We start from the raw sequence: 26,561 nt of genomic DNA, 5'->3' as shown, positions 1-26,561 counted from the left end.
GCTGAACTCACGCTCCAGTGGGCAGTGTCAGTTTGCCTGTGAGACAGCGCTATGCAGCTGCAGCCACTAAGTGTCTAGGCACTGGAGATGGACTGCTGGAGTGGGAATCCTGGCTCCATTCAACCTCTCTTTGCCTCTATGTTTGCCATCAGTGGTGTGGATATGATAATAATTCCCATCACATAAGCTTGTGGTATGCAAATGAGATCATTTTAAAGTGCTGAGCCCAGTACCTAGCATATAGAAAGAAATGGGGCTTTTATTATAGTGATAATAATTTTTAATTGTGGTAAAATACATATAACATAAAATTTACCATCGTAACCGTCTTTAAGTGTACATCTCAGTGGTGTTGAGTATATTCACATTATTGGATGACCAAATTCCAGAACCCTTTCATTATATAAAATCCATTCAACAACTCTTCATTTTCCCCTCCCCTCAGCCCCTGGCAACCACCATTTAACTTTCCGTTTCTATGAATTTGACTACTTTGCATAGTGAAATCCTATGGTATTTGTCTTTTTGTGACTATTAATATAATTGTTAAGTCTTAGCCCACTGTAACAGTTGTACCCTTTCCCATTTTAGATTTCTATAGGCTCAGGATTGCCTGCCTTCTCAAACCCTGGTTATTGGTGAATTATTTCTCTTTCTTTTCTTTTTTTCTCTCTTATTTTTTAGAGATAGAGTCTTGCTCTGTTGCCCAGGCTGGAGTGCAGTGGCATGATCATGGCTCACTGCAGCCTTGATCTCCTGGGCTCAAGCAGTCCTCCTGCCTTAGCCTGCCACACGTAGCTGGGACTACAGGCACAAACACCATGCCTAGATAATTTCTGAATTTGTGTAGAGGTGGGGTCTCACAGTGTTGCCCACCCTGGGCTTGAACTCCTGGGCTCAAGTGATCCTCCTGCCCTAGCTTCTCAAGTCACTGGGATTATAGGTGCACGCCACTGTGCCCAGCTGAATTATTCTTAAGGAACAAGATGACACCTCAGAGCTCCATTTCATCCTTTTGAAGAGAGGGGCAGGATTAGGCAAAAGGAGAACACAGAGATGATAGTGAAAGAGATACAGAGGTGAGCGTTAAGTAAGCGAAAGAGCATTTATTCAGGGCGGAGTAGAGTCTCTTTGTGGGACTCCTCCTTCCCTCCCTGCCTTCTTCCCTACCAGGTAAAAATTCAAACCTACACAACAATAGAGAGGATGATATAACCAAACCCTATGTACATGTCAGCCAGATTCAACAGTTATCTGGATTTTTTAGGGCCCATTTGTAACATGGCCCAGGAGGAAGAAAATGCCTGAACAATCTAGATTAACCTAGAGGCAGGTGTTTCTTTGCTTATTTGTGCAATTTTATTTATCTCCTTCCTGATAAAGGGCTTCTTCTGCCTTGGGACTTCTTACTATCTAAGGTTGAGGTAAAGAGCCAGGACTCTATGAAACCACATTACTTAACTTGGTTTCCTCATCCATGTAGGAGAGCACATGTGGCTTCTAAAGGTGGTCATAATGGAGTGTTTGGCACAGGGACTGCTGCCTAATAAGTAATCATTTACACTGTTAGCAGTGGTAGTGTGTTTGTGGAAGGGAAGGGTCACCAGCCAGGTCCTTGAAAACACAAGACTGAAACATGCAGCGGGGGATCAACACAATTAGTCATACTGTATCATTGATCAAGGGTTGGGATGAGCGCTGATTTTCTAGAATTGCACCTACTGTATGTTCATTATCCCATTTTACTGGCCATTGTACAGGTTCTGTCCTAGATTGTGCTGGGTTAAGGGAAACAGTAGTTTATCTGCAAAATTAGGTAGTATAACTTTTTAATATGCTTTTTTGATGGTGATGGGATTGCTATTTACATTAAAAACATTTTATGGGTTTTAAATATAAATAAAAATATCACAATTTGAATAACTAGATAATATACATTTGGCTTCGTGAATCACTTTTTTGTTTTTGTTCTTTGGAATTCTAGGAGGAATTCTATCTACTAATAAAGGCTGCAGACTTTATCTTCCTACAACCTTAGGACGTAAGAAACGTCCTAAGATAGATGCCTGGGAGGAAAAGGAAATTGAGGGCCTACAGGTGTTTAAAAACCTATAGTTTATAATTGCTTAGAGCCTTTGATTTCCCCCCCCCCCACCCATCCATCTGTAGCACCCACAGAGCCTTGGTTTTGTTGTAACATTTTCACTTTTGAATCTAGTTTATCATATGAAAGTTTTACTGTTCTGTGATATTTTGGGGCATGGGAGGATCTGTGGTCCTAAAGTCCAGAGTAGTTTTAAATGTTTTTCTGTGTTAATATGCAAAAGTATCATGAAGGCGAAATAAATTGTTTGCAAATAATTGAGTCAAAATATTATTGTTCCTCCAAAGATCCTTACTTAGTCGTGTGTCACAGCTTGTATAACAGGACGTATTTTGCAGAGCTGTTTAGTTTGCACTGACTTGTGCAACAGGAATGGCCAGTTTTCCTTACGCTCAGGGCAATCAAACACAACTTTATAAGAATTGTAACTTTAAAAGATTTCATGTTTTTGTTGTTGTTGTTGTTGTTAAAATCAGTTGATGAAATAAATTCAATAGTAAAACTTCTAAGATTTGAGTCATCAAACCTCTAAATATGCTGTTTTTCTGTTCTGTTCTTTTCTCTTTTTTCTTTTTTTTTGATGCAGTCTCACTCTGTTGCCCAGGTTGGAGTACATGGCACGATCTCAGCTGACTGCAACCTCTGTGTCTTGGGTTCAGGCGATTTTCCTGGCTCAGCCTCCCGAGTAGCTGGGACTACAGGCATGTGCCACCATGCCTGGCTAATTTTTGTATTTTTAGTAGAGGCAGGGTTTCACCATGTTGGCCAGGCTAGTCTCAAACTGACTTCAGGTGATCCACCCACCTTGGCCTCTTAAACTGTGGGATTATAGGTGTGAGCTACCCTGCCTGGCCTAAATATGCTGTTTTTCCTTTCTATTTATTCGGTTGACCAGTTTCTTTCCTCTCTTTTTTTTTTTTTTTTTTTTTGAGATGGGGTCTCACTGTGTTGCCCAGGCTGGTCTCAAATTCCTGACCTCAAGCAATCCACCCCCCTCAGCCTCCCAAAGTTATGGGATTACAGGCATGGGCCACCGTGCCCGGCAGGTCAATCAGTTTCATTAGAAGACTTGGGTTATGTCTCCTACAGCTTATGTAATACAGACATTTTTATTTTTACATTAGTCTTTGTATGAAATGAAAAAAGAAATCAGTTATTTGATAAATACAATCCTTCACTATCTCATTCTATTGAATGCACTTGTTTCATAATGTTCCTTTTACGAAGAGTATATTGAAGGGAAAAAGGGGCAGACACATGTATTACTGTTTTTCTTTTTTTTAAATTTTAGGATACATGTATTACTAACAACAACACACAAAGCATGTAGGTTTGAGTTCATCTGGAGTTGGCTTCTCCACTCTTGTTTGGGATACCCCTAAGTTGTTTTAGATGTTGGTGGTGTTTGTGTTCCTTGTCACCCTGTCTGTAGTGACACACATTTGTGAAAAGGCCACCTGGTTTACTGCAGATGTGAAGTCATGGCTGTGGACTGGAGCAAAAGTAACCAACAGAAGTAGGATTAACGCTGTGAGCATAGCCTTCTTGCTAACTAGCTGAGCTTTCTGGCCATGGTTTTTGGTTCTGTTGATATAAAGAGATGTGCAGGGGCTGAGTGGCATTCCATGGATGTGCAGTCACCTTGTGATTCCAAGGCCCTGTAGCCCCTCAGCACATCATCACCATGCCCTCATTCTACTTTCTGCTGCCTTTTTTGTCTGTCTATACCAGGGCACAAGCAGACAGGATCAGGTAGACCTACCTTTATCAGTGGCTCTGGGAAAGGCTCTTCTGGAGGAGGAGGTGGTGTGTGCTGCCCTCCTTCCCCCACCATCACTGCAAGTACCTGACAGTAGTAAGCTGTGTTAAGGGAAGGGAGGAAGGAACTTTGGGGATCCTAAGACTTCTCTGTCACAGTCGTGTAAGGTGGACTCTTCTCCGTTAGCCTTTTTTTTTTTTTTTAAATTTAACTTTTAAGTTCAGGGGTTTGTTACATAGGTAAACTTGTGTCACAGGGGTTTGTTATACAGATTATTTCATCACCCAGGTATTAAGCCTAGTACCCATTAGTTATTTTTCCTTATCCTCTGCTTCCTCCCACCCGCCACCTCCAGCAGGCCCCAGTGTGTGTTGTTCCCCTCCCTGTGTCCATGCATTCTCATCATTTAGCTCCCACTTACAAGTGGGAACATGCAGTATTTGGTTTTCTGTTCCTGTGTTAGTTTGCTAAGGATAGTGTCCTCTAGCTCCATCCATGTTCCCACATGAGACGTGATCTTATTCTTTTTATGGCTGCATCCCTTAGCCCTTTAACTCATCATGCACTATAGCTGCCTTTGGATTCTTCCTTCCAGAGCCCCTTCTTGGAAGGTGTGCATCAGCTTGGTTACTCCCGGGACTTCCTCTGTACCACACGTGCCCTTTCTCTTATTCCTGGGTGCTCTCTTCTCTCCTCACAGTCTTCCGTGTGTGCTAAGATCGTGCAGCTCCTGGGGCAGAATGAGGTGGACTATCGCCAGAAGCAGGTGGTCATCCTGAGCCAGGATAGCTTCTACCGTGTCCTCACCTCGGAGCAGAAGGCCAAAGCCCTGAAGGGCCAGTTCAACTTTGACCACCCGGGTGAGTCGGGCATTGAAGGGGGTATGTATGTGTATTGGTGTGAGGGGGGGAATATTTTTATTTTGCTCATGAGGAAGTTGCTTAACCTCTCGGAATCTTGTTTCTATCTAGAACGTAGGGACTTGATAACTACCTTGCAGTGTTATTGTGGGGCTTATGTGAAAGAAGGAATTTTCAAATGCTTCAAGTAGTGCTTGGCTCATTAAATACTGATTGAATCTGTATCTGAACAAAGGTGATTTTGTATGAGCCTGGGACTCAAGATGGGCCAGACATGAGGTCGAACGTACAGAGCTAGTCCTGCTGCCTCTGATCTGAGGCAGCCCTCGTCAGACCCTCCTCCTCAGGTGTACATGTGTGTTCAACCCACTGTCTGGCAGAGAGGGAGAGGGAGGGGCAGGGTGGCTGCAGAGTGGTTTTTGCCCTACAGTCCTAGATCAGCACACTGCTCCTTTAGCTGGCTTGGGTTTCTTATAATTGTTAGAAGCAAACCTGGGCATGGTGCCTATTGTGTGTACTCCCCCAGTCATGGGTTTGCTTTCCAGGTTAGTTTAGCATGTGCCAATCCTAGGATGATAACAGCTAAACTTGGAGAGGGGAAAGACCTGTCTGAAGTCAGGGATGGAATGTCAAAGGAGAAAAAAAAGAAATCTATTTGTCAGAACTCATTTATACACCCTATTTTGAGATACAGGGAGCTTCCATTCTGCTTTGGGTAAAAATCCAGCTTTTTAGGGAGCAGTATGATTACCTTTAAAGTGTGATGTGCCCATATACATGTTTATGAGGATGCCTTGTGTATGATTATAGGAGATCCTATTTTAAAATTAAGAAACATTTTAACAATTTGGTATTTTTCAGATGCCTTTGACAATGAACTCATTCTCAAAACACTCAAAGAAATCACTGAAGGGAAAACAGTCCAGATCCCCGTGTATGACTTTGTCTCCCATTCCCGGTAAGTGAGCTGTTCTGGGCCAGGGATGGCACCCACTGCTCCGCAGAGCATCCCTGGTCTGCACTGAGACCTCTTTCCTTACCTCTCGCACTTCAGACCTCTGTCCTACCCCTGCCTAATGCCATTCCAGCCGGTCAGTGGAGTGGGTGGTGGCAGCAGTGTGTGCTGTGGGATTGCAGAGGTTGGGGAGTTCATCTGAGCACTTCCTGGAACAGTCCTGTTGTCACGATTCCTTAACTCTGAAGGATGGGATCGTGATTTCAGCTTGAGCGACTGCATGTGCGTTCTGATCCACATTCCAGTGCTGTTGTTCCTGGAACAAGATGTAAGGGGAGGGGTAGAGGAAGGGCAGGAAGAAGAGCAAAGAAAACTGTTTTTTCTGCTGTCCAGGTTTACTTGGGATTGGACAATGTGGAGAGGCATGAGGTCACCAGATCGTGATCTCAGAATTAACCAAGCCCTCCAGAAAGCTTCTCAGTGGAATCAAAGCAGTCCTTTCCAGTGAAGCCTCAATTTTAGTGCTCCTGATTAGGAATAGAGGAGTGGCCACACTTCCACCTCATCCTCCTTCCCTTGGAATGGGCTCCTAGAAGATTGCACTCCTGCTGGCCAGACCCCAAGCTCCTTCAGAGCGTCTCAGACCTGAATGTAGAACACACACATCTTCCCATGAGTCTGAACTAGAGAGCATGGTGACGATTTGGTTGCAGGAGGAAGATGAGAGAGAGAGAGAGAGAGAATGAGCATGCATGTGTGTGCGTTGAGGTGTAGAGGGGGCTGTTTTGGTGCTTACCTCCATGCCTCACCAGAATCTTCTGAAACACTTCCTTCTATGGGCCAGGTTCTTCTGTGTAGGAGAGAGGAGAGTGAAAGATCAGGATACCATCCTCACGCCTCCCGTGTCACTCTGTGTTCCTAACCCAACCACTGCAGATCATGGAGGAATGAATGAAGGCATTTAGTATAGGATTTGGAGCTTACACGAACATCAAGGCTGGGAGAGTGAAGTCCTGGAAGTTTATAGCCAGAGAATCAGACAAAATAGTCCCCACTGACTCTAGCCTGAGGCACTGGAGCAGAAGCTGGGGTTCATGGAAAAGTCCAAGAAACCACCATGTCTGGGTTTGCAGCCTCAATCTGGGAGCTTGTGGACTGTTTGCAAAGTTTCCCTGTCTCAGTATTATGATCTCCTGAATATTGTGGATTTTGCTTCACTCTCAACTTCTAAGTCTCTTGTTGGCGCAGTAACCTGGAAGCGTGTGGGGCAAGGGATTCTGAGAATTGTAGTTCTCCCTTAGGGGGAAGTGGTGGTGGTGTCACGTTGACAAGAGACATTCCAGCCCACCACTTCCCAAGTAAAGAATTAAAATGCAGCATGATGGCTAAGGCAAGGGCCTGCAGAAGAATGTAAAGGAGGGAGGAAGAGCAGGGGATTCAGAGCAGGTTGTATGGAGGAGGTGATATTTAAGCTTTAGATAGGAAAGGATAAGAAGTTGTTTGGGAAAGGGATTTCCAAGGTGCTGGGTGGGGAAGCATTTCAGAGCTAGGCATGGATCAGCTTGGTTGGGGCATGGCAGTGGAGAGGTGTGGAGGAATGGGAGTGGATGTGTGGGAAGGCAGGCAGACCTCAGGTCATGAAGGGCCATAGGCGGCAGGGCCAGGAGCACAGACATTTTGGCAATAGGGAGCTACAGACGGCTCTACTGTTGTAGTGGAAAGGTCATTGTGGTGGCAGGAGGAGAGAGGATCTGCAATGCCATTTGTGAAGAAGCCTTTGGAACAGCCCCAGTGAGAGTCTGATAAGGGCCTGAAAGAAAGCAGTGGAACTGAGTGTGGTTGACAGGAGCCAGGGCCTGACCAGTGCAGTCTAGGAGTGGAGGAGGGAAGTTGAAGACCTCGTGCATCATGAGTTCCATCAAGTTGATATGCCAGCAAAAGAAAATCCTGGTAGAATTCCCAGTGCAGACATGTTTCACGTTTCCTCCTGATTTATCTCATACCTTATGTTTTAAAACCTTATCCTTTAGTAGCTCAAAGCTCATGTCTTAGAAACTTTCACTGATCACCCTAGACCCATATCCACCCCTTTCCTACCTCCTTGTAAATCTTAAGGGCCACTTAATTGGACATCGAGCCATTCCGGGTTAACTGATTCCATCCCACCCATGGGCATTTGGTACAAACAAAAATTTGTTGGGCTAAAATGAAGAAGACATTTACTTGTTGCAATTACATTTCTCTGAGCATCCTTTTCCCCATAAGCCAAATGAGATGGTTAGACTGGGTTATCTCAGATGATCTAATTGGCTAGTTTCTTTCTGGGGCTTCCCAGCCAGACTCTAAATTCCTAAGTGGTATATTATGCCAGGTATGACTCCTTGCACATTCTGGGCTAGTAGTTGCTCAATAAATTTGTCGTTGTTTTTTAAAAACTCTGAGCTGTTATGACAGTTTTTAGACCTGCATTTGGACTTGGGAAATGATTAATTCTAACTTCTTAAGGCACCAACAACAAATTAGGCAGTTAATTTTCTCCTTCCGAAGGAAAACCACTTTTCCTTTTTAGTATTTATCAGTTAGGCATCCTAAAATGCTCTTAATATCTAGTGTCAGTACAGATTGAACATCCCTAATCTAAAAACCCAAAATGTGAAATGCTCCAAAATCTGAAACTTTTTGAGTGCCAATGTGATGTTCAAAGGAAATGCTCATTGGAGCATTTCAGATTTTGGATTTTCATGTTAGGGAGGCTCATTGTAGATCCTCTTTCCCCCTGCCATATTAGGGATGCCCTAAATATAATGCAGATATTCCAAAATCTGAAAAAAATCCAAAATTCAAAAATCCTAAACACCTAAGCATTTCATATAAGGGATACTTAACCTGGATATGTAAACTTAGTGCAGCCATTGTGTTCTCTGTTAGTGTGTTCAAGTGGACTCTCGCACATACATTCACTTTATTTTTGGACAGAGCCTTCCCACACTCTCCTTGGTGTAGGGGAGTTGCCTAGAGAGTGGCTCACTATTTCACTTACCCATTGGTTCTGTTTTCTGAACTTCTCTAGGTTGCCTTCTTATGCACAATGGGCACACCATTTTCTGGCAGCTGACATTCCTCTAGACTGGTGCTTCTCTACCCTGGCTGCATGTTAGAAATATCTTGGGAGCTTCTAAATAGTGTTGAAGTTCTAGCTCCACTTCAGACTCATTAAATCAGAGCTCCTTGGGGGTAGGATCCAGGTAGGGATATTTTTATAAGCTTCCCGGATGGTTCTGATATGCATCTCAGATACACCACAATTCTAGGGCATTTCCTAATCCTAGTCCTTTTCTCCCGTCTTCCCTGCCCCGTTCTGCCACTTGCTAGCTACCCTAGCAGTGCCTGCCTTAAAACTCAGACACAAGCCTGTTGGTCCAAGCTGAGAAGGCATCAGGGAGTGTTTATGGGAAGGAGTTCCAACGGCACCCTCTTGAGCTGGCCATTGATACTGACCTCCTTATGTTTGCACAGATGGAACTACTGTTTTAAGAGACTTTGTTTTATTTGGTTTGCCAGTGTGCTAGTCAGGGTGAGTGAAAACCTTGCAATGATGATTATTTCTCTATTTTCAGTGAATTTTGAGCAAGAGGCAGTTGGTGACATATAAGGTGGGCATAGGACAGAATCAAAAGACAAAACACAGTGAAAGCTGCAGCAAGGCAAAGCTGAGCACAAGCAAGGCCATCTGTGAAAGCCCGTCGCCTAACCGTTTAGCAATGTTTCACCCTTCTTGCTTTTTGAAAAGTCATGTTGGTTGGGCTTGGTAGCTCATGCCTGTAATCCTAGCACTTTGGGAGGCTGAGGTGGGTGGGTTGCATGAGTCCAGGAGTTATAGACTAGCCTGGACAATATGGTAAAACCCCGTTTCTACCAAAAATACAAAAATTAGCCTGGGGTGGTGGTGTGCATCTGTAGTCCTAGCCACTTAGGGGGCTGAGGCGGGAGGATCGCCTGAGCCTGGGAAGTTGAGGCTGCAGTGAGTCCAAGATTGCGCCACTGCACTCCAGCCTCCTGGGTGACAAAGTGAGACCCTGTCTCCAAAAACAAGAAAAAGAAAGAAAAGTCATGTTTACAATTAGTGCCTGCCCTAGGCTACCCAACCATGTGGGTTGGGTGGATGAGGTCATGCATATTTCTGCTTTATTGATAAGGAAGAGCAGCTCTAGGGAGCTCAGGATTGACCTGTGGCCACTTTGTTGGTTTGGGGTAGAGCCAGACCAGACAGACATCGGGATTCTGTACTTCCTCACAAATGCTTTCTCGTCTGTATCCTCTTTCCCAAAACTTTTCTTTATTTTCCCTCCTTCCCTTCCCCTTCTGTCCTTTCCCCCCTCCTTTCAATTGCCTCAGGACTGGCGGGGAGGGTGTGGAGTTGTTGAGAGAAAACTGTGAGTTTCTGTTTTTAAAGTTCAGAGTGTTAGGTTCCATAAATGCCAGGCCATGAGAGCATTCCTGGAGACGCCTTCAGAGAAAAAAAGAAATCACATCTGTTTTTGTCTGCCTTTATTCTTCATTCAACAGCAGGTTTTTTTAATTCCAAGGAGAAGGATGTCTGCCGTGTATTTCTGTTTCATGGTGAAAGCTCAGAAGTGGTCAAAGGAGACCTTTGTCCGGCCGTGATCACCCTTGGCTCTTTGGTGGTGGTCCAAGGGCTCTGTAAGACCATATTAGCCAAGTCTTTAGCCCCCGCTTGAAGTCTGTGGGGGCAGGGAACCCAGAACCCAGCCCAGCCAGATGTTCTGGCCCTTGTTCTCTGTCTTGCTAGCCCCTGCCTGGCTTGGCCCATTATCTGCTCTGTGCTTTGCAGGAAGGAGGAGACAGTTACTGTCTATCCCGCAGACGTGGTGCTCTTTGAAGGGATCCTGGCCTTCTACTCCCAGGAGGTACGAGACCTGTTCCAGATGAAGCTTTTTGTGGATACAGATGCGGACACCCGGCTCTCACGCAGAGGTGCGTTCTAAAAGCCTCAGGTGGCCCTGTTGGTGGCCACCTTGAGGGCGGGGGAGCTGGGAGCCTGTGACAGGACCCCACCCGCCTGAGTCTGAAGCCCATGCCTTCCCTGAGGCAGCTGTGTGTCGCATGGTCCAGCCCGGCTGCGTCAGTCCAGCCCCAGGATATCCTGCTGCCCAGACACTTGGTAACATTTGAGAAGGGATTAGTCACTTACTGTTTGGGATAACGAAAGGCTTGTGAGGTCACAGAGACTAAATAAGACATTGACATCTGGTTTTGCTGGGAAAAGTTTGATTAAATGCTTAGTTCCTTGCAATTTGTTTATAAGACATCAAAATGAAGATGCTCTGATTTGGGGAACTAACTGTAGGACCCCCGAGGATAGGATCCCCTGTGCCTGAAGTACTGGGCAGCTCATCCTGTTAGCCTGCTTCTCTAGCCCTTTATTTTCCAGCAGGCTTTATGGAGGCATTATCACTCTTTCCAGTCAGCTCAGGAGGGAAGTCAGCTGTGCCCTCCGCAGGCCCTACTGAGTGTGGGCCTGCCTGTGCTAAGTCCCTGTGCTTGTGTGCTGAAGGCACAGCAGTGCCCCTTGGTAGAGGAGCCCAGCCTGTGAACTGAGCTCTATAGGGTATTGAGCAGAGAGTTTGCTTCCACCAGGAGAGATTGGGAGGCTTCATGGAGGAAGAAGGGTTGGGACTTGGATGTGGTGGGGTAGGGTGACGCTGTAGGCAACCCATGAAGGTGCATGGCAGAGATGTACAGACAGTGGCTTGTTCCGAGAGTGGCAGGAACCTGGAGTGTACAGAGGGTTGTATGAAGAGACACTACAAAGTAGGTTGGGGTCTGGTTTTAGAGACTGAGATCTCTAGTCTGGTTCTCGGTGGGCAAGGGAGAGCTACTGTGAGGTTCTGAGCAAGGCAAGTGAAGTGGCCACTGTTCTGTGTTGGACACTGGTTCTGACAAAGGAAATGTAAGTGAAGCCTGTAGCTGGAGCAGCTCTTTGGAGACTGCTCTGCTGATCTAGACGAGAGGCAGGGCTGTGGTCCTTAGATGGGTGGGAGAGGGAGCAGAGTTGAGATGAGAAGAGTATTAGCAGAGTTAGAATCGACCAGGACCCAGCAAGGGCAGTGAGTGGAGGCGACTGAATAGAGGAATGAAAGGTGAGAAGGTTTGAGTCTCCATTGTGTGACAGAGGCAGGGAGACACAGGAAATGACGAGGTTAGCTCCTAGTCACAGGACACATTATTGACAGTTTCAGATTTTATAAGCTGTATCCCAGGGCCCTCTGACTTCAAAGTCTGGGTAATTTTCTCTTTTCGGTTCATGAAACAGATCTGTAGTTTATCCCATTTAGCACTGTAATTGTAAGAACTATTCATGAGACCAGTAGAACCTACAGAAACAAGTCCTGAGCTTTGCCCTTCTAAGTAGTAATAGATACACAGGCTATTAAGTCAGTGGGAGCTACATCTTGCTCCCAGGTGGGGTGAGGGACAGTTAGTTTTGTGTGATGGAAAAAAGAATGGAATGGGAGGAGACTTTTAGTTCTAGCAGAGCCCTTCCCAGCTAGCTTTGTGGCTAGGCTCTTGCGACACCCCGGCTTGGGTTTCTTTATGGATAATACAGGGGAGACAGGCCTGCTTTTAGTGTCACGACTCTGGCTGGGTAAGAGTTGCATGGTCATTTTGGATAGATAATTGAACTCTGAGCCTGACAACCCCTCATGCTTCTGCCCCAGGGCCTGGCTTGTCACCTTAATCCACAAACTCCGGCCCTGCTTTGGTTGATCTGCTCAGTGTCCCTGTCAGCTTGTCAAATTAGAGAGGCAGCGTGATACACAGGGACAGATAAATTTTAGAGTCCAGTGAATTGGGCTGAGATCCTGGTTTTACCACTTACTAGATGTGTGACCTTGGGCAAATTGTGTTTTAACTTTTTTGTATCTCATTTTCCTATTAGAATGTGGTCTTATGATTGGTACTTCTGGGATAGTTGTGAAGATGAGAGGTAATGCAGGTAAAATGCCTGGTGGTGCATTAGTCAATAAATATCTATGTGGCAGATCAGAAATCTGCTTCTGCTGAAGGGGTCGGTGCTGTTCGTTTTCTGAATTTTCTGACAAGACTGGTTAGGTCCTCCAAGGGGATCTGCTCTGGTCACATCCTCAGGAGCTAGTGATGCCCAGACTGATGCCATCACTAGTCCAGCAGTGGTACTCAGTCTCAGGGATGCAGTGCTGCCGAGGGAGGCCTCGCAGCAGGGAGTGCAAGAACCAGCACAGGAGATTAGAACCAAGTTTTGAGCAGCAGCAAGACGCTGGAAATAAAGTGCATCCTAGTGTCTAATTCAAACAGATCATCACGGTGTGGGTTCAACAGAACATTTTCCCTTCCTTTCTTGCATGGGATTCTTATGTGAAATAGGAGCAATTCCTACAATGGTGCTGGCCCTCTGGGGGTTTCTTAGGGCCAGCTCTGCCTCTCCGCCTTCTCTGAACAGGCTGCCTGGGCAGGGCTCTGCTTTCTCATTTCAGATCTGCTAACTTCACATGTCACCTACTGCCGAGTCACTTTCCTGATGGACTCATGGGACTTTTCTGCATGCTATTTCTACAAATTCATTCTCTCTCCACGTAGGACAAAAAACATGCTTGGCATGTGCTTTGTGGAGTGCGGGGGTGCTGGGGTAGGGAGGCTGGTTAGTCAGAAGCAGCTGTTGAGTGAGCTTGAACATTCCTGGAGACTTGAGTTAGCTCCATGATTTTACCCATCTGTCACACCCTCCTGGGCATGTGACCTCCAGATTCTGAGTTGACCCTCATGTGGGAGAGAGATCTGTGTTTGAGTGAAGCAGCCCTGGAAACTACCTCCTTCCTGATGGAAACCCTTGATCTTCTCGGGATTGGTTTCTAGCCTCATTTGCCTTCATATTCCCTCTGTGCTCTTTACCACCACCGAGCCCTGAATACGGGGACAGGGAGGAAGTGGGGCAGGGAGATTCAGGATGGCTGACCCCTCATCTTCCTCATCCATCATTCTCTGGTTCTCATAGAATTAGGGCTGCACTGGGCCTTGGGGGATTCAGCCCGTTCTTTTACTATAGAGTAGCACATTTCCTCATCAGATTTTTAAAGTGATTGACTTCACCATTGAGGAATTATCTTTATTTTGGGTCCCTCTAAGTTTCTTTCTTGGCTTTTGGCTAACCAGAAAGAGCAAGTCTGGGTTTGGAAGGGCTGATGTGGAAGCCCAGCAGGGAATGTGGGCAGACTTGTAGCTTCCTGCCCTGTACCCTGTCCTCTGAAAAGGCCTGTCCTGGCCCAGCAAATGTGCTGGGGTCAGAGCAGTGATGGAGGGGCTGGTTTTGAGCCCCTGGGGTTTCCAGGTTGTGCCAAGACCTTGTTTGGACTCAGTCCTTGGCGCGGCCCTGTTTCCTGACTCTGCCTGAGGAGCAGGGCCTTTCAGTGCAGGGAACTGGCTGGCCCTCTGTTGTCCTTGGCTCAGGGAGGCACAGTCTGCCTGAGGTGATAGTTCTATCGGAGGTTCTTGGGGAGCAGAGGTGGGCAAGGCCTTATGATGTTGCGTGTTCCCAGTGTCTGGGCAACATTCTGACCCATTCCCTATTTGCTTTTCCAGTGTGGAAGCTGTAGTGAGACTATTCCCTGTCTTCCTTGCTTTTTTTCCTTCCTCACATATGTTGTCCTATGTGCTTGTGTCCTGCTCTCCCTTCCCGCGTGGCAACCTGCCTTTCCAGCTGCCCTGCAGGACTCCTTTTTCCCTTTGCTGCCCCCGCTCAGCTGGGTCTGACCTGCTTACCTGAATTCGAGGTTCCCGCGCTCCCACGGTGTTGAGCTGCTCTGTCAGGGAGGCACTGCCCTCCCAACGCGTCCTCAGGTTCTGTTGTGGTCGTAATCATCATAGAACACATGCTTATTGAACATGTGCTAAGGTGCCAGCTATGGTGCTGAAGAGTTTTATGCACATCTCTGTATTCCTGAATAGTAACTTTATGAGGAAGGTACCATTATTGTCCCTGTTTTATAGTTAAGGAACTTAAGATTCAAAGAGGTTAAAGTCACTTGTCGAAGTTCACAGAGGTAGGAGTTATTGGGGTCAGGATTCAGGTCCAGGGCAGTTTTCCCCCCAGAGCCCATAGAGGTAGAACAAGAAGCAGCTTTTGGGCTACAGAGCAGCTTCACTGTGATTTACCTCCTCCTCCTACTTTCTGCACGACCAGTTTCCTCTCTCCAGTGACAAAACAGCTGAAGCCACCAGGTCTACAGAAGGAAGGGGGCTGAAGGCCCAGGCTGAGGGCAGTAGGAGGACTACGTGACAGGGTGTGGACGTGCACTGTGTGTGCGTGCGTGCGTTTGTGTGCATGTGTGTTTGTGTGTGTGCACGTGTGTGTGTGTGTGTGTGTGCTGGGAGAAGGACAAAGCTTCCTCCAGTGCTAAGGCCTTCAGCAATTGTATGAAAAGCATGTGTTGCAAAACAATCCAGCATCAGGCGTTTGCAGGGCTTTAAGTAAAAGCTGCCCAAGCACGGGTGTGTTTGTTTTTTCCCTAGCTCTGATACCCTTTTGATCTGGTTTCCTTTTTTCTTTGGGCTTTATCTGGAGACGTGTGAAGAATTGGAGGCCGTGCTGGCTGTGTGTTTTGGCGGTGCTACTCTGGTTAGCCACGTGTGCCGGAGCTCTGGGTACTTCTGGGGGGTGAGCCACGTGGCAGCTCCTTAGGGCTCCTTCTTGGCGAGTCTCCCAGCAGATCTGCCAGAGCAGCAGGTCGGCAGCAGGAGCCCAGGTCCAGCATTGCAGGGGTGGGGAAAACCATTTCCTGGCTGGAGAAGGCTGCTGCTGGGCTGGGTGGGCAAGTCCTGACACATTAGCGACCAACCAACTGTTTTATTACCAGGTCTCCCATGGAGAAAACACTTCGTAAATCGAGGAGCTGTTACAAAAGTCGAATGGCAGCATCATTAGTGCCCGGCTTTCTGGAAATGTGGATTTCCTGACAATTTTCTCACCTTCTCATCTTATAGATGTCCTGTCAGCCTGGATCATAGCCGTGACAGCCTCCCCGTTCCCTGTCCTCTCTGTGCATGCACCTGTGCATGTGTGTATAAAGACAGAATTATTTAGACAAATGGCTTTCAGAAGTTCCGTCACAGATATACCCCGTGTTCGTTTACAGTGAGTTTCACCCAACATTTGAGTCTATTCACTGAGAAATGGTTGGGAAGGAGCTGAAGAGCCACTGCAAATGATTGTAGATGGATGTGGTAACTTTTTGGGGTGAAAGATTTAGCAGCTCAGATGATAAGGTTAGATTAAGATAGCATTTAAAATGACATCTGCAAAGAGAGGCAGTTTTAATTAAGAGAATCTACTTCCAAACTCCCTACTCATGGGGAAACTAAGTCTCATGTACAGCGGCAGAACGAGGGTGATCAGTCTTCTTTCTATTTATTGACAGAAGACTCTATTTAATAAAGAGTGTATGGGCTGCCTATAATTCCAGCACTTTGGGAGGCCGAGGCAGAAGGATCACTTGAGCCCAAGAATTCAAGACTAGCCTGGGCAACAAAGCAAGACCCTGTGTCTACCCCCCAAAAAAAAAAAAAAAAAAAGGCTCACACCTGTAATTCCCAGCACTTTGGGAGGCTGAGGCGGGTGGATCAGGAGGTCAGGAGATCGAGACCATCCTGGCTAACACGGTGAAACCCCCATCTCTACTAAAAATACAAAAAATTAGCCAGGCGTGGTGGCAGGTGCCTGTAGTCTCAGCTACTCGGAGGGCTGAGGCAGGAGAATCGCTTGAACCCCAGAGGCAGAGGTTGTAGTGAGCTGAGATCGCGCCACTGCACTCCAGCCTGGGTGACAGAGTGATGAGACTCTGTCTCAAAAACAAACAAACAAAAAATTAGTCCATTGAGGTGGTGTGTGCCTGTAGTCCCAGCTACTTGGGAAGTTGAGGTGGGAGGATCACTTGCTCAAGCCCAGGAAGTTGAGGCTGTAGTGAGCTATGACTGTGCTACTGCACTACAACCTGTGTGACAGAGCAAGACACCTTGTATTAAAAGAAAAAAAAAAAAAAGAATGGTAAAAGCCCCTGGATAAAACTGACCGGGGGAAGAAGGTAGAAGACAGAAGATGGTGAGTTTGTTGTCAATTTGGGCTTCATCTCAGCCCCAGCCCACCATTCTCTAGACCATGGTTTTCTTATCTTTCACTGAGTGATTTTTTTTTTTTTTTTTTTTTTTTTTTGGCAAACCTCTGTGCATGAGGTAGGTGGAAATGGTTAACCATGGCTGGGCCCTCAGCCTGGCCTGGGCTCCATGCTGCAGAGGGGGCATGGGTGGGAGCTGGGAGCAGTGAGCTGATGCCTGATCAGTGGGTCGCTGGACTTCTGAACGCAGGTAAGTGCATGCAAGGAGGCAGCGTGCAGCCCAGCCCTCTCGGGGCCCAGATTGCTTCTTGTTAACAGTGAGCTCTCCAGGAGTGCCCTGCTTTTTTAAAAAATTCACACTGAAATTTTGTTTGGAGCAAATGTTGCTTGAAACAAGAAGGCTGTTGGCCTCCATGGACAGCCTTTTGTTTCAAAGAGCATGTGTCATTGCCAAGTTTGACCATTGTAAGATGTCAGAATGTAACTTGTCTTTTCCGAAGCCACTGCTGATCTGCTCTTGGTCAAGCCTCTCAGGATTCCAGCTTGAGAATCATCTAGAGTAATTGTGGAGCCTGTGGGAGCTAGGTCCACCCCATGAAGGGCGGGTGTGTGCTGGCTCCTACACCGTTTTTTGATTCTTGTTTTCCCTTCTCTTACAGTATTAAGGGACATCAGCGAGAGAGGCAGGGATCTTGAGCAGATTTTATCTCAGTACATTACGTTCGTCAAGCCTGCCTTTGAGGAATTCTGCTTGCCAGTGAGTTGTGTTCTTGGTTTGTTTTTGTTGAATGTAGAATTTAAAATTTGATGATATAAACGAAGGTGTGCAAGTTTGTGGAGCTCCCCTGCCTGAATCTCACTCCTCTCTCTGAGTGATCCTCTGTCCTGAAGTCCTAAGAGAGGGCAGCCCTTGGTCCTTGTGTCCTCTGTGTTCTCCAGGAGCCCTGTCCTGCTGTTCTTTCTTTGGGTAGCCCTGTAGGGTCCTGCCAGTCCTTAGGCAGGTCATTTAATTCCCAGCTAGTTCTAGGTTTCTTGCTTGGTGGGGTCATGGTGTGAGACCCTTTACTGAGGGTGTATCATATCCAAGGAGAGTCCTCAGCCATTTGGATCTCTGAAGGGTCTGCAATGGGTGACGTATGGATGCACTGGGTGCTGTGCCCTGAGATGTTCCCTTCTGAGCCTCTCCTGCCATCACCAGTGAGCCCTGCTTTGAGCTTGTCTTTAGCTCCCATTTGGAGACTGTCATGCCTTACTGGAATAAGCTTCCTTCCCTTCACCCTTGCAGACTCACCAGTCCTTCCTGTGGTAGCTAGGAATTCTCTAGTGAGGTGGCTTTCAGAGAAGGAAGAACACAGAGAGTTGGCCCTCAGCCCAGGAAAGACAGGAAGGGGCATGTTGAGGGAAGGCTACCAGAGACAAGAGGTGTGGTGTGCTGGGGCTGCCGAAGGAGAAGTATTTAACTCAGGAGAATCCTACTGAGTCAATGAGTCTTCTCCAGCTTGGCCAAACCATGGTCTGGCTCCTGAATTATTTATAGTTAAGCTCTGAGACCGGGAGGAAGGGAAGGAAGAGGTTGAGACTTAACCTGGTCTTGGTTGAGATACACTGGGAAGGCTGGAATCTCTGAAGACATTGAAGATTTAGAGTAAGGATGGGTATTGGAATTTCCCTATTTATTCTAACAATAAACTTCATTCTTTTTCTTCTGGGAAAATATCTCAAACTGTCTTTGTTTCTTTAAGGATGTTAGTAGCTTTTACAGCAACCCATACTTGACTTTGGTTTAAATGCGGGACAGGTGGACTTTTTGAGCCAACGGAGTAACATTGATGCCCTATCCATTGCCCTGGAGACTATTGGGTTACAAGAGTAGGTTACTGGAAAGAGACCAGAGGGGGCTGAGGAGCTGTGAACTTCTTTCCACCCAGTTATCTATCTGAGGACCTCTCCTGTTATTTTTGACTTAATAAGAACACAAAATGAATTTATTATTGGATATCAGTCATAGTTAACTGTCAGTTTTCTACGTTTAACTTAGTTGTAACAAAGCTAAAAATTCTGCAGACGTTTTCTGGGTTATTTCTGCTTGCTTCCACTGTCCAGCCACTCTTTGCTCAGGGAAGATCAGCTCATTCCCCTGTAAGCCAGGAACTTGGACCTGATAAATGTCTGCTCAGTTCAAGTTGGGTTTGGGGCTGACACCGTTGCCTTTCAGCAATCCTAGGGCAGAGGCTGCACAGAGTAAGATGCCCACACGCTTGAGGTGTGGTTTATGTGTTCTTATGCTAGACTTAGTTTGTATGCCAGGATGCAGTTACTTGTAGAATGGTCTACAAAATCTCAGTAAATTTGGACCAACAAAAAAGAAAAAGAAAAAAGAAATATGCCTCTTTGTGGCCTGACTTTCTTTCTTTAAAAATTGGGTAATAATAGAACCTATGAACTGGTCATCAGTGAAGAATACTTTTTCTGGTTTTACCCTGTGCTAGGAGTGAACAGTGTCATGTTTCAGACTATGTGTAAAAGTCCAAGGTGAACCAGTCCCCTGGAAAGTTTGGGTTTTTCTAGTTCATATTTGTCCTAGTGGAATAGAGGCAATTAAGTGTTTGGCTTCAAAGACCATGTTCTCTGCATAGGTCATAAGCTGAAACAGTGTTCAGCGTTAGAAATGAGAACTTGGTTGGGTGCGGTGGCTCACGCCTGTAATCCTGGGACTTTGGGAGGCCCAGGTGGGTGGATCGCTTGAGCCCAGGAGTTTGAGACCAGCCTGGGCAACATGGCGATACCCCCTCTCTATAAAAAATAACAAAAATTAGCTGGGTGTGGTGGCGGGTGCCTGTAGTCCCAGCTACTCAGGAGGCTGAGGTGGGATGATCTCCCCAACTCAGGAAGTCAAGGCTGCAGTGAGCTGTGATGATGCTGCTGCACTCCAGCCTGGGTGACAGAGTGAGACGCTGTCTTAAAAAAATGAAAAAAGAGAGAGTGAGAGAGAACTTGAATAAAAGCTAAATTCTTGTAATGTAGATAAAGTGGATAAAAATCCATGGTAGATAGTTATCAATCGAATTATGAACTGGTTTTGGATTAACCACTCAGTCTGGACCATTTTCCCTCACTGATACATGAAAGTCTTCAATCCTTCTTTCTCATTTTCCTCATTCCCTGCTTATCTTCTTTCATTCACATTTCAGCTAAACAAGGCACTTCCTTAGGTTTCCCCAAATTTCTATTAATAGATGCATTCACTGTGAAGTTGTAAACAATATTATATTTGAAGCCTTAAAAGGTGCTCTTCTGGGCTCGCTAGTATGAATGCTGCCCTTTCCCCATATTCCCTTGGAGAGGGTCTCGGGCCAGTTGTCTCTTAACTGTGTTAATGCATATTAACTGTCTTTCTCCACAGACAAAGAAGTATGCTGATGTGATCATCCCTAGAGGTGCAGATAATCTGGGTGAGTCCCTGCAGAGTGTCATCCTGGAGTATAATGTCTGCCCTTTGTCAGTCATAATTTGGGGCAGGATGTGGTGACCCTACAGGGCTCTGCAGACATAGCTGCCCTGCTTGTCTGTGATTGTGAGCCAGCAGAACCTTTCCACCTACACGTCTGGCCTCAGGAACAGGTCCCTGGGTGTAGGCACCCATGTGTTACGGGGACAGACATGCACTTGTGCTTCTCTGGCAGAATAGAGGGCTGTAGATTACCTTTTACTATCACTTCCCAATGATGACACTTGGGTACTTTGCTTCTGAGGCCACCTTTTAGCAAAAGCAGATTCCCTCCTTGATCTAATTTAGAATGACCTGCCATCACGGTAGCCCTTTCTAAAGGGAGCTCGTTGCTACCGTTATTGTACTTATTTTTCATTTTATTTTATTTTACTTTAGAGACGAGGTCTTGCTCTGTCACCAAGATGGAAGTGCAGTAGCACAGTCACAGCTCATTTGCAGCCTCCAATTCCTGGGCCCAGCCTCCCGGTAGCTGGGACTACAGGCTTGCACCACCACGGTCCACTAATTTTAAAAAAGTGTTTTTGTAGAGATGGTTTCATTATGTTGCCTAAGCTGGTCTAAAACTCCTACCTCAAGCGACCCTTCCATCTCAGCCTCCCAAAGTGTTAGGATTACAGGCGTGAGCCATAGCACCTGGCCCCGTTGTTTTATTTATTTTTTTGGCCTGTCTAGGAAGTATGAATGTCTCTGGACTAGGCGTAGTGAGGCAAAGTTGATCTGTAAAATAGGACCTGGTTTCTTCATTCTCTTTAGAATTTATTTAATTTTCCCTCCATTTAAAAAGATTATTTCTTGAGCTGTTTGGGAGTAAGTTATAGCAATAAATATTTAACCCTGTATTTTTTAAGAACAAAGGCATTCTTATTCATCAGCACAATGCAGTCATTAAATTCAAGACATTTACCATTGATATGACCTCTTTTAACCTGGAGATGTTCCCTATCTTTTGTTTTTTAAGACATTTTTGAGGCGTACAGGCCCATTGTTTGGTAGAATGGTCTTCAATTTGGGTTTGTCTTTTGTTTTCTTATGATTGGTTTCATGAGCTTATACAGTCTGAAGGAATTATCCCAGGAGAGATGTGGCGTGGTCCTCTTTGTGTATCACATCAGAAAGCATTTGATGTGTATTCCATTTTTGGTGATGTTAAATTGACCTCTTGGTTGAGGTATATAATTTATTTCTAATGCTAATAAAAGATAGCTCTCTGCATTATGTTTTTTGGAGGGAAAGAGGGCCTTCCATAGGGATGCTCTGTCTTAGGATGGAAAACTGGAAGGTTCCCTGGTGGAAAGGTCTCATAGCTAATTGATGTGTCAGAACCATGGCTGGTTACCACGTCTGCAGACTTTGGCCCGAGTGCTTCATCCAGTGGTGACTGATCATCTCCTGATAAGAAGCCCATTCTTAAGGGCTTACTCTGTGGTAGGCATTGTCTATCTTACTCCTTAGAGCCCTCCTGTGAAGGAGGAGGATCGTATTCGCTCAGGCAGAGCCACTGGGAAGTTGGATGACTTGCCTGCAAGTGGCAGAGCCACTTCCCTGGAAGTCTTTCTACTGTGGTTCCTGCATGCCCTTCCCCCAGACAGACTCCCACACTCACCCCTGCACCCATGCCTGCACCCGTAACGCTCTGCTGGTCTCTGCCCCACAGTGGCCATCAACCTCATCGTGCAGCACATCCAGGACATCCTGAATGGAGGGCCCTCCAAACGGCAGACCAATGGCTGTCTCAACGGCTACACCCCTTCACGCAAGAGGCAGGCATCGGAGTCCAGCAGCAGGCCGCATTGACCCGTCTCCATCGGACCCCAGCCCCTATCTCCAAGAGACAGAGGAGGGGTCAGGAGGCACTGCTCATCTGTACATACTGTTTCCTATGACATTACTGTATTTAAGAAAACACCATGGAGATGAAATGCCTTTGATTTTTTTTTTCTTTTTGTACTTTGGAACGACAAAATGAAACAGAACTTGACCCTGAGCTTAAATAACAAAACTGTGCCAACTACTACTGGTGATGCCTAATTATGAATCCAACGTGTAACCAGTTATAAATACATATATATATAAAAAAGGATCTATTTTTGTGTAAATGTACAAATACTGTAAAGCTGTTTGCCATAAGTATTTTGCAGAAGGGTCTGTACTTGAGTGTTTTAGGACTGGAGCTGGAATTTCACCAAGGGGAAATTGCCTGTTGTGTCCCAGGGTGGGGAGGCTCGGGCATCTGTGAGAGACAGGGAGGGTGGCTAAGGTCCAGTTGCTTTTGAGTGCCCCGTGGAACTTGATGGGAATGGGGTTGGAAAACCTTGATTGCCTCCTCTGTCACATGCCACTCTTGGAGCTGGAGCTTAGTGATATGTCAATGAGAGATACTCTTGTCTTTTTTTTTTTTTTCTTTTCTTTTTTTTTGAGTTGAAATTAGGTAAAATCTCAACTCAAAAATCAAACTCAGGGAAGAGGCCCACTGAGGAGAACAAGTCTTCTGCATTTTCTTCCTGCCCTGCTCCCACCTTCTCGCCTCTGGCTGCTTGGATAGCTTGGTGACTCCTTCCTCACCCTCCTGCTTCTCTGTCTCTCCAAGAAGCCAGAGCTGCCTCTTTCCTTCCCTGGAAGAGATTTTATGGGATCGCTTCCTGATAGAAGATGGGAAGGAGAGGGCAGAACTTTGCCTGCTGTCATATCTGAAGAATCACTGGTTCTTTCTGCATCCCAGGGGCGTAACTGATCTGACTCCTTGGGCTTTTTCCTGTATTGTGGAATATAGAGTGGACCATTGCAGGCTGGGTGTGGGTGAGGGCTTCGGTAACTGATGCCGGCAGCAGCGCCTCATGGAGTGGCAGGGGAGCTCTGTCTGTGGAGGGGTAGTAGTTTCTGTTTCCTGGAGGTTTGCAGTGAGGTGAGGAGAGTAACTTGGTCAGGGATTCTCACTAGCAGCATCATGGCCAGGATGATTTACTTATTTGCAATACCACCTAGTGGATATGGCAACTGCAGAGCATAAAAGGGGCTCGGAAAAGCAGTTTTTAAAAAGTATTTAAAAGGAGAGTATTTAAATCATAGGTACCTAAGTTGGAGTCTGAGGTTGAAATATTTGGGGTGGAGATTTCTAGCTTTCCTGAGAGCCGCTGCTTGGTGGTAGTGTTTTCTCTGGAAGTACAGATTCCTGACATTCTGGGTGGAGAGGAGCCCAAGTGAGCCTGAAGGAGTTCTGGTTATAGAGTCCCGAGCCTCAGTTTCTGACCGCAGAAGAGCCAGAGATGTTCATTTCATTGTTGACCACCCTAGTGCTTGGTGGACTGTGCCCTTAGCTATCCCACTGTGGCTGCCATTGCCAGAAACATTTTGGAGAACCTTTTCTTCCCATTGCTCTCAGAGCCTGTTCGAGCCATTCAGGTAAATTGGTCTCCATTATTACCTGGTCACACCAGATTTTCCCCCAGACTCAGCACCATCCAGTCTGATTCCCCGTTTCTGGGCTCAGTTTGACTCTAAATCTGTTTTGCTATTTTAAAAAGTCAAACCTGGTCCCCAACAGAGCTTGCCACCCGGAGACTTTCAGGAGACCATGCAGGCTCTGAAGGGAGCTCCCAGTCACAGCAGCTGCCTACTTGGAGCAACGGAAGGCTCCTAAGATGCCTCCTTTGAAAGCCGGTGCTCACCAAGATCAGTTCAGGATCAATCATTATCCTTGTAGTCATGCCTTGATCAGTTCTGAGATGAAGCAGGGAATGCAGGCCTGGGTTAGCATCCTGAGGACACAGGGCCCCTGGCCTTGATGGCACTGGGCCGTGCTCAGGTGAAGCCCACCCGTGTCTGGGAGAGCCTTGGCTTTTCAGTGGGCAGCATGCTCAACTTTACTTGAAGCTCCCAGGTGCCAAACCATTTAGTGCCTTGGCTGTTTATCCCACTGCCTTGGAAGATGGACTCGTCTCATCTCTGAGCCTTTACCTAGCTGCTTCCTCATCTACCTGTGGTGTTGGGACCAAGCCTCCAATATCTCTGAATAGCCCACTCCTAGCTTGGAAACAGCTATAAGGGCTGCCCTGCCCCTTGTCAAATGATCACCAATTCTTGGTGGCTTGGCTGGGGACAATGAACAGTGTCTGCTGGGGTCTGTGACACACTGTTTCTGGAACAAGGAAGGGATGGAAGGCTCTACCCCTCCGTGGCAGCCCAGCATTTGGCCAACTCTGTATCTGAACTTGAGCTTTCTATGGAACAAACAATGGTCTTAGTTTTTTAAGAGCCTCTGGGTCTCTGATTCCATGGAGAGTCCGGAGTAGAATTAGTGGACCAGAAACCATGACATTTGCCATCTAGGTACTCTGCTGTTCAGGGTGGAGGCACAGATGAGCAGAGTGGGGTGATGTTGGTTGTATGTGCATAGAAGTCCCCTGGCTCCAGAGCCATCCAGTGGTGCTTGGTTCTCTCTTCCTGCCCAGGTATTGTGTGTGGACCAAGTGTTTAGGAAACAAGCATAGAAGCATTATGTCACAGGAAGGCCTGGCCTCTCACTCCTTCACACTAATGAGCCTTCTACTGACCCAAGTTTCTTTTTCTCGGGCAGCCTGGGACCACTATGAGCAGAGAGATGGGAGTCTGTGTAAGAAGGATGCAAGTATCCTTTGATTTGGAGTGGACAGAGCAGGTCCTTGCAAAGGCAGTGGGTTAAACAACGGGATGTCTGTGGGACAGGCCAGGGAAGGAGGGCAGAGACAGGGTCTCCAGTTCACCTTGCCGCAGAACTAACCCAATCGTCCCTGCTTCTGGTCTTGGCCACTTGGCAATCATGGGGAAGTTGACTCCCCGCCTCACTTGGGCTTGGAGCTGGATACTCGTGGCCACGCCCAGGATAGGTTGCCAGAGTTTCATTAGGCTGCTGGGTCCGGCTGGAGGCTTGTGTACACCTCGGAGCAGTCGGGCAGCAGGAGGGCCGGAAGCCTGGTTGGTTTGTATATGACCTCTCTTGCCCTTGTGCACTTTCCTTGATTTAGCAACCTTGACCTGCACTGGCCCTCACAGCTGTTGGAGGGAAGTAGCCTCTTGCAGGGAAATATTTTCCTCTGCCCTGGAATCTCCTATGTGCCTGTTAAAGATTCCAGGGCCAAGAACTGGGCAGGCTGAGGAGCAGCTAGGTAGGTGGGTTATGCGGTTCAGGACTGCTTCTGGAAGGGACTGCCTGTACTTCTGTACCACCGCTGCCCTTTACACTTTGCTCAGGGCGGGGTGGGGGAAGCATTCAAACAAAACAAGGAAGGGAACTGTCTGGCAAAGCATAAGTGGATGCATCCAGAGCTCAGTCCCCTTTAATCTTTTGTCTCTGGGCGTTCTGCTGCCCTCCTCATACCGGGGACTGGCATTCCAGGTCAGCTTGGCTGTGGTCTTAGAGGCAGGGAGTGCCTACCCAGTCCTGCCTCAGGAGCAGGGTGAGTAGCTAAATACAGACTTAGGCTTTTTTTCCCCCCCTTTTAAGATGCTTGCTCCTCTCCCTTTTCTTTTTACCACCCTACCTTTATTGTTAGTGGTTACAAAGTGACCACATATTATGTACTTTGCTGTAAATAAAGACAGACAAAAAGGCTCTCGCCTTCTGTGTGATGCTTGGCCCAGAGCAGCGACCGAATCCTGGCTGTGAGGCCCAAGTGGCTCAGGAAGGGCCATGCTGTGCATGTGTGGTGTAGATGTCACTGGGCCTGCTGTCATGAAGCCTCATGATCCTGGGGTGTATGTGGGGCAGACCCCAGGCCTCACCTGGGCTCAGATACTGGTTCAGGTTAGTGGACTTGCAGTTCTTGTCAAGTGGGAAGCCCGGGCCAGGGTTTCTGGGAGCCTTTGGTTCTTAGGACAACCTGGCGCTATGTTCCCCTGATTCCATCCAGTTTACCTGGCCTCTGCCCCATTGCCTTCCTTAGGCTGGTGACCCAGCCCCTTCCTTGCTCAAACCCTTTTAAAGTAAACTTTTTTGAGGGAGGTGGGTGGAAGATGAGGAAAGTTTACATTATAACAACACAAACAGTTGCATGTTGTCCACACGCAGTGAATGTATGTATGTGTGTGTCTATCCCTGTTTTTCAAAGACCTAGGCTACCCACCAAAGATAGATGATTGGCTTTTGTCAGGGTGTGGTGGCTCATGCCTATAATCCCAGCACTTTGAGAGGCCAGGGCAGGAGGACTGCTTGAGGCCAGGAGTTTGAGACCA

The 26,561-nt window shown here is 46.8% G+C and overlaps 1 protein-coding gene across 2 annotated transcripts in view; it reads left to right on the top strand.

Moving 5' to 3' along the window:
• UCK2 (uridine-cytidine kinase 2) overlaps positions 1 to 25,941 on the top strand; it is an 85,270-nt gene extending 59,329 nt beyond the window's left edge. For both annotated transcript variants that reach the window (XM_001174667.6, XM_054655276.2), the window contains 6 exons: positions 4,564 to 4,723; positions 5,585 to 5,681; positions 10,531 to 10,673; positions 17,503 to 17,600; positions 20,247 to 20,295; positions 22,009 to 25,941. In XM_001174667.6, the coding sequence (XP_001174667.1) occupies positions 4,564 to 4,723; positions 5,585 to 5,681; positions 10,531 to 10,673; positions 17,503 to 17,600; positions 20,247 to 20,295; positions 22,009 to 22,148 (687 nt within the window). In that variant the 3' untranslated portion in view covers positions 22,149 to 25,941. The remainder of the gene's footprint in view (positions 1 to 4,563; positions 4,724 to 5,584; positions 5,682 to 10,530; positions 10,674 to 17,502; positions 17,601 to 20,246; positions 20,296 to 22,008) is intronic.
• The last annotated feature ends 620 nt before the right edge of the window (positions 25,942 to 26,561 follow it).

This window comes from Pan troglodytes, chromosome 1 (assembly GCF_028858775.2).
Source record: "Pan troglodytes isolate AG18354 chromosome 1, NHGRI_mPanTro3-v2.0_pri, whole genome shotgun sequence".
NCBI classification, from domain to species: domain Eukaryota; kingdom Metazoa; phylum Chordata; class Mammalia; order Primates; family Hominidae; genus Pan; species Pan troglodytes.
This window is presented reverse-complemented; position numbering and strand designations above follow the sequence as displayed.